This window comes from Impatiens glandulifera, chromosome 1 (assembly GCF_907164915.1).
Source record: "Impatiens glandulifera chromosome 1, dImpGla2.1, whole genome shotgun sequence".
Taxonomy (NCBI): domain Eukaryota; kingdom Viridiplantae; phylum Streptophyta; class Magnoliopsida; order Ericales; family Balsaminaceae; genus Impatiens; species Impatiens glandulifera.
The window spans coordinates 35289401-35295751 of NC_061862.1; the positions used below are offsets into that span (position 1 = coordinate 35289401).

A 6351-nucleotide genomic window follows, 5' to 3' on the forward strand; every position below is an offset into this window, starting at 1 on the left:
CATCTGGAAATACATCCTAAAATTCCCTTATTACTGGAATACTTTCAATAGGTTGTTCTATTTTTTGAGTACCCCATAGAACTACTAGGTATCTTTGACATCCTTTTCTGAGCATAGTTTGAGCCTTTGTAGCGCAAATCATTCGTAGATGAGTGATGTTTCTACAACCCCTAAAAGAAAATACAGGTCGTCTCGAAATTTGAAATGACACTTCCTTTTTATGGCAATCTAATACAACAAAATTTCTTGATAACCAATCCATTCCGAGTATGACATCAAATCCATGCATATCCAGTACAATAAGGTCAACTGGTAACACATTTCTTTCTATGCAAATATCACGAGATTTACATACTAAATTCGTAATCATTTTATCACCTAACGGAGTTTCAACTAAGATATCATTTCTAGGTTCAGAAATCCAACCATGCTTTTTCACAAAATATTTAGCTACAAACGAATCTGTAGCACCGGAATCGAATAATACCAAAACATAAATAGATGATATCAGTATAGTACCTGAAACCACATCGTTCGAATCTTGGGCTTGTTCTTTGTTAATTGAAAACACCCGTGCCTGGCTTCTTTGTGGTTGATTCGGTCGACTGCCTTGACTATCCACAAACTTCTGATTTGATGCTCCTCTAAATTCTCTAGAATTATTTCTGAAACTCCTCTTTTGTTGTGGACAGTTAGCCTACTAGTGATTATTCTTCCCACATATGATACATGCACTAGTAAGCCATCGACAATCCTTTGTATCGTGATTTCTATGACAATAAGTACATTGAACACCAGAGTTTCGCGACCTATTGTCCCATGATTTCTGATTCACCATCGGACCTTTACCTCGATCTCGATTTCTTGATGAGAAAGATCCTTGAGAAGTAATGGGAAAACTTAATTTCCTTGATTGCTCGTCCTCAATCAGTTTAGTTGTATTTAGCTCTCTCTCAATCAATAATGATTTTTCAACCATTCCACTAAAGTAGTAAGTTGAAATGGAACCACTATCTGTCGGATACGAGGCTGTAAACCCATCACTAATTTTCTTGTCTTGCCCACCTCATCTCCGATCCATCTTCCAGCAAACTTGGCGAGTTCTAAAAACTTGGCTCTATATTTTGACACCGTCATCGATCCCTGCTCTAGTTTTACAAACTCCACCTCCTTTTGTTGACGAGTCCTCGTGGGGAAATAGTTATCATAGAATAAATCTTTAAACTTATTCCATGACATAACTGTAATATCTTGCTCATGCGTCATCCTCTCCGCTTTCCACCAATCACGTGCATTGCCCTTCAGTTGGTACACAGCGAAGAACACTTTTTCCTTGTCATTGCACTCCAGCACTTCAAACACCATCTCCATCTCCTCCAACCATTTTTCAGCTTCCAAAGGATCCATCTGTCCTTCAAAAGATGGTGGAGCCAACTTTTTGAATTCCTTGAAATTTTTATGCAGTGCACTCTTTTCTTGTTGGCGATGTTGCTTTTCTCCAATATTCTCTGTCTCATTACTTGCATTATGCCTTTCAACATTTGAGTCAGTCCTGTTCCTTTTCCTTCGAGGAAGAGTCGTAAGTACTTCATTATCGTCCATGCCTATAGTAATTAAATCACTCATAAGTTTGATATCCTAAATGATTTGAATACCTAATTTCATATTTGCAGCAAAAATAACTCTTAATCTCTAACTTAAACCTTATGCTCTGATACCACAAAATCTGTCACGCCCCGAACCAAGGCATGAGGCGTGCAGACGCCGCATGTCATTAGCCAAATATAACATGTTAGGCAAAACAAAAGAACTTCTTTTAACCATTCTTACTAATAAAAGAAACACAGAACTTATCCAAATCCGTCTTCCATTACAACTATTTTGGTCAATTCATTTCTAGTTCAAAACAGATGATGACTCTCATTCTTACCAAAAACTTTCCTTACATATTACATACTTTCTATACATCCTTACTAATACAAAAAGAGAGTAACTCTTTACTGGCTAGTCTATACTACTATAGTCTTCCGTCTCTTAATCCTTTTGACTAGTCGTTGTTCTTATCTGAAAAGAATCCATTTAAAAAGGATGAGCTAAACACGCTCAGTAAGAAAATCAAACCCTTCTACAGCTGGATCAAGAAGCCCAAAAATAGGTTAACCAACTATTAAATAATTAAGATTCTCATTGGACAGAAAATAATATACTTTAGTAATAACTCTAGGATCAAGATAAAGTCTGAATTATCATAGTAATTTAATAAGCCATTTATCAAAACTTTTATGTCTTGCATAGATGCATTAGCCATCAACCAAGACATAAGCGTCTTGTGTTGACGCGCTATTAATCAAGACATAGGTCTTGCATTGACGTATGGGCCATCAACCAAGACATAAGTGTCTTGCGTTGACGCATATAACCGGTGTAAGCGGTACTCGAGGCACAAATAGTTCATTATTAGACAAACAATACAAAATCAAGTCCAGAGTAATAAAAATAGTCCAATCGACATAATTATGTAAAACTTCATTTTCAAGTCCAAATCTATCGTAATCCATTTCATTGTCGAAATAATACACTCAATCTGTTTAGAAACCCCTTTCTCATAAAACATTCTTTTATCAAAACTCATTTCTAAATCATCAATCATAAACCCTCGTTTCATCAAAACCCATTTCAGAATCAACTATTATAAATCTATCCTTTTATCAAAACAATTTCAGAATCATCTATCCTAAACTATCATTTTATTAAATTCATCATCAAAATACACATGCATTCTTGATCCATACATTTATAAACTCATTTAACAATAAATTTGTAGCCCTAAAATCTGTTTGATGAAAACCAACATCTTATACCCAAAATACTTATACATATATATTTTTTAAAAACTAAAACTGTAGAAGAATAGATTTCCTTACCTAATTTCTCATAAGCTCTTAGTTCTCTTTATTCCCTTCAACCAAACTCAAATCTCCAAACCCTGATTCTCTCTCTTTGTAGTTAAAGAGTAAAAATACAAATGATCTTCAAGTTTAGGACTACATGCATTGAAAGGTTATTAGATAATGACATTTGTCATTTACCTAGTATCTTAAACCCATTTGCCAATTATCTCTCTCTCATAGAATATTCCAAGTGTCATTCATGCCTTGTTTCACTTATTTCCTTTAAAGCAAGGCAGGTGTCACCTACATGTTAAGCCACTATCATTAAAATATGAAGTCTTTTATTTTTAAATTTGGATATTACAGTTACCTTGACAATTGAGCAAACAACCATATGATGAGTCATCGAGAGAAGTTCAATGAGCTCGACGAAAAAATCATTGGAAATGTGAAGTTTGTAGATGGCTCACTTGTCGAGATCAAGGGTCGAGGATCCATCTTGTTCGAATGCAAGAACGATGATCAATGTATAAGGATCGAGGTATATTACATTCCAAAATTAAAAAGTAATATTATAAGTCTCGATCAGATGATAGAAAAAGGCAATACGATCATCTTAGTTAGCTCGCTTCTAAAGATGTTCGACCAAAATGGTGTTTTGTTGATGAAGGTGGAGAAATCACCAAATCGGTTATACAAGATTTCTCTCGAGACGAGGCAACCTATTTCTTTATTAACATCGTTAGTAGATCCATCTTGACTATGGAACACGAGACTTGGGCACGTAAACTTCTATGCACTCAATATGATGGGGAGAAGGAGATGGCTATAGGGTTGCCCAAGATCCCATACACTCCAACCAAGTGTGTGAGAGTTGTATAATCGCAAAGCAAATAAGGCTACCATTTCCTGACCAAACAAACTTTTGTATTGAGCATCCCCTACAACTTGTGCACGCAGATCTATGTGGTCCGATCACCCCTCCATCACTCACCGATAACAAGTATATTCTTCTACTTGTTGATGATTATAGTCACTAGATATAGGTGTACATTCTTAGAGAAAAATGAGAAGCTTGTGAAGCATTCAAGAAGTTCAAGAGGCTTGTGGAGAACAAGTCCAAGCACAAGCTGAAAACTTTGCATACTAATCGAGGTGGAGAGTTCATATCACAGAAATTTGCGGAGTTTTGCAAAGATGAAGGAGTCGAACGTCACCTCATGGAACCATACACTATACAACAAAATGACACGGTGGAGAGAAGAAAACGTACCATGATGCGTGCTGCGAGGAGCTTACTTAAGAGCATATAGGGACCGAGAAACCTTTAGGGAGAGGCGGTGAGACATGCAATTTATCTCTTAAACCGCGTGTCGATAGAGGTGCTAAGAACTTGCATCCTTTACTAGGCATGGACTGGTAAACGACCTCATCTAGAGCACTTGAGAGTATTTGGGTGTACCAGATATATTATGATTGCAGGACCACATCTCAATAAGCTTGATGATCAAATTCAAGCCATTGTGTACCTTGGTGTCGAAAACATAATCAAGGCAAACATGTTTCTTGATCCAGCTTGTATGAAAATTGTGTGAGTAGAGATATCGTATTCGAAGAGGCGAAGAAGTGAGAGTGGTGTAACGATAACAACAAGCTACACTGAACTCACATCGTCATTAAGAGAGCTTGGGTGAGTCCACAACCAAAGTTAGCCCCATCAAACTTTGTTCCCTCACTGATGTCTATGCGGAGGCACCACTAGTAGAGATGGATATTAATGAATTATTGGTGCTCACCACCGACGAGCCAACAACATATCACGAGGAGGTGGTCGAATAGCTGTGGAATGAGTCCATGAAGAAAGAGCTTGAGTCCATCAGGAAGAACAATATATGGGAGCTCACTGACTTACCACCCAGTCACACGACCAACAGGTTAAAGTGGGTTTTTAAGTTGAAAAGAGATAGTGAATGAAACATCCTCAATCACAAAGCAAGATTGGTAACGAAAGGCTAGTGTAGAAGTAAGGTGTTGAGTTTGAGGAGACATTTGCACTAGTGGCGAAACTTGACACAGTGAGGTTAATATTGTCATCGCATCGCACCATGGATGAGAGATCCACCACTTGGATGTCAAATCAGCATTTCTCAATGGTGATATCGAAGAAGAAGTCTACGTCACTCAACCTAAAGGCTTCATCATAAAAAAATGAAGATCATAAGGTGTATAAGTTATACAAAGCTCTCTATGGACTACGTTAAGCACCAAGGGCGTGGAAAACTTGCCTGAACAAGAGAATGATGAGTCTCAGCTTTGTAAAATGTTCTCAAGAGTAGGTTGTGTACACGAGAAACCATGGAGAAAAAGTACTCATTGTTGGCGTATATGTCGACGACTTGATCGTCACAAGATTAAACATCAAGGGCGTTGAAGAGTTCAAAAAACAAATGATGAAAGAGTTTGAGATGAGTGATCTCGAGCTACTCTCCTACTACCTTGGTATCGAGGTAGACCAGAAGAAAGATAACATCAAGGTGAAACAGGCAGCTTATGCGAAGAAGGTCTTGAATAGTTTGCAATAGAGGATTGTAATTCAAGCAAGTATCCGATGGAAGAAAAGTTGCAGCTCAGAAAAGATATGGAAGGAAGCTTAGTGGATCCAAAGGAGTATAGGCGTGGTGTCTTAGGTACTTGGCGCACGCTCGACTCAATATCTCTTATGCAGTTGGCATAGTGAGTCGATACATGGACCATTCTATCACTTTACACCAACATGCAATAAAACACATTCTTTGTTACGTGAAGGGAACGACGAACTATGAGATTCAATTAAGAAAAGGACAAGAAGTTGAAGAACTTATTGGTTTACTAACAGTGACCTAGCTAGTGACACAAACGACAGAAAAAACACCGAAGGAATGGTTTTTATCTCAACGGGAATCTGATCACCTGGAAATCTCAGAAGTAGCGAACTATTGTTTTATCTTCATGTGAGGTGAAGTTTATGGTAGTTACTACAACATCGTGTCAAGGACTTTAGACGAGAAACTTGTTGAGCGAAGTGCTCGGATGCAAGTCGAGGTCGGTAACCCTCTATGTCGACAATAAGTTCGTAATAGAATTAATTAAGAACCTAGTGTTTCATGGACGCAACAAACACATGATCGACACTCCGTTCCATTTCATTTATGAATTTGTCGAGAATCGACAAATCGTCGTATAGTTCGTAAGAACTAGAGAGCAACGTGCAAACATTCTGAGCTAACAAGAGTCAAATTCGCGGAGATGCGATAGCTGCTCGGCATGAAGAATCTCGAACCAAATCAAGCTTACGGGGGAGATTGTGAGTCTAAGCATTGATTGCCAGCAAATTGAAAGTGGTTAGTTTTTATTGTCTTTTATGCAATTAGGGTTTATTTAATTATTAATGGGCTTGAGCTTGTATGTATAAGTAATTTAG

The 6351-nt window shown here is 37.7% G+C and overlaps 1 protein-coding gene across 1 annotated transcript; it reads right to left on the reverse strand.

Moving 5' to 3' along the window:
• Positions 1–957: 957 nt before the first annotated feature.
• Positions 958–1602, reverse strand: LOC124924501. The gene has a single exon (XM_047464531.1). It carries the CDS (start codon positions 1600–1602, stop codon positions 958–960), a length of 645 nt encoding a protein of 214 aa, XP_047320487.1.
• Between the last annotated feature and the right edge of the window lie 4749 nt (positions 1603–6351).

What these genes read in the sequence shown, in the direction of transcription:
- LOC124924501 (XM_047464531.1), bottom strand. Translation starts at nt 1,602, where the DNA reads ATGGACGATAATGAAGTACTTACGACTCTTCCTCGAAGGAAAAGGAAC.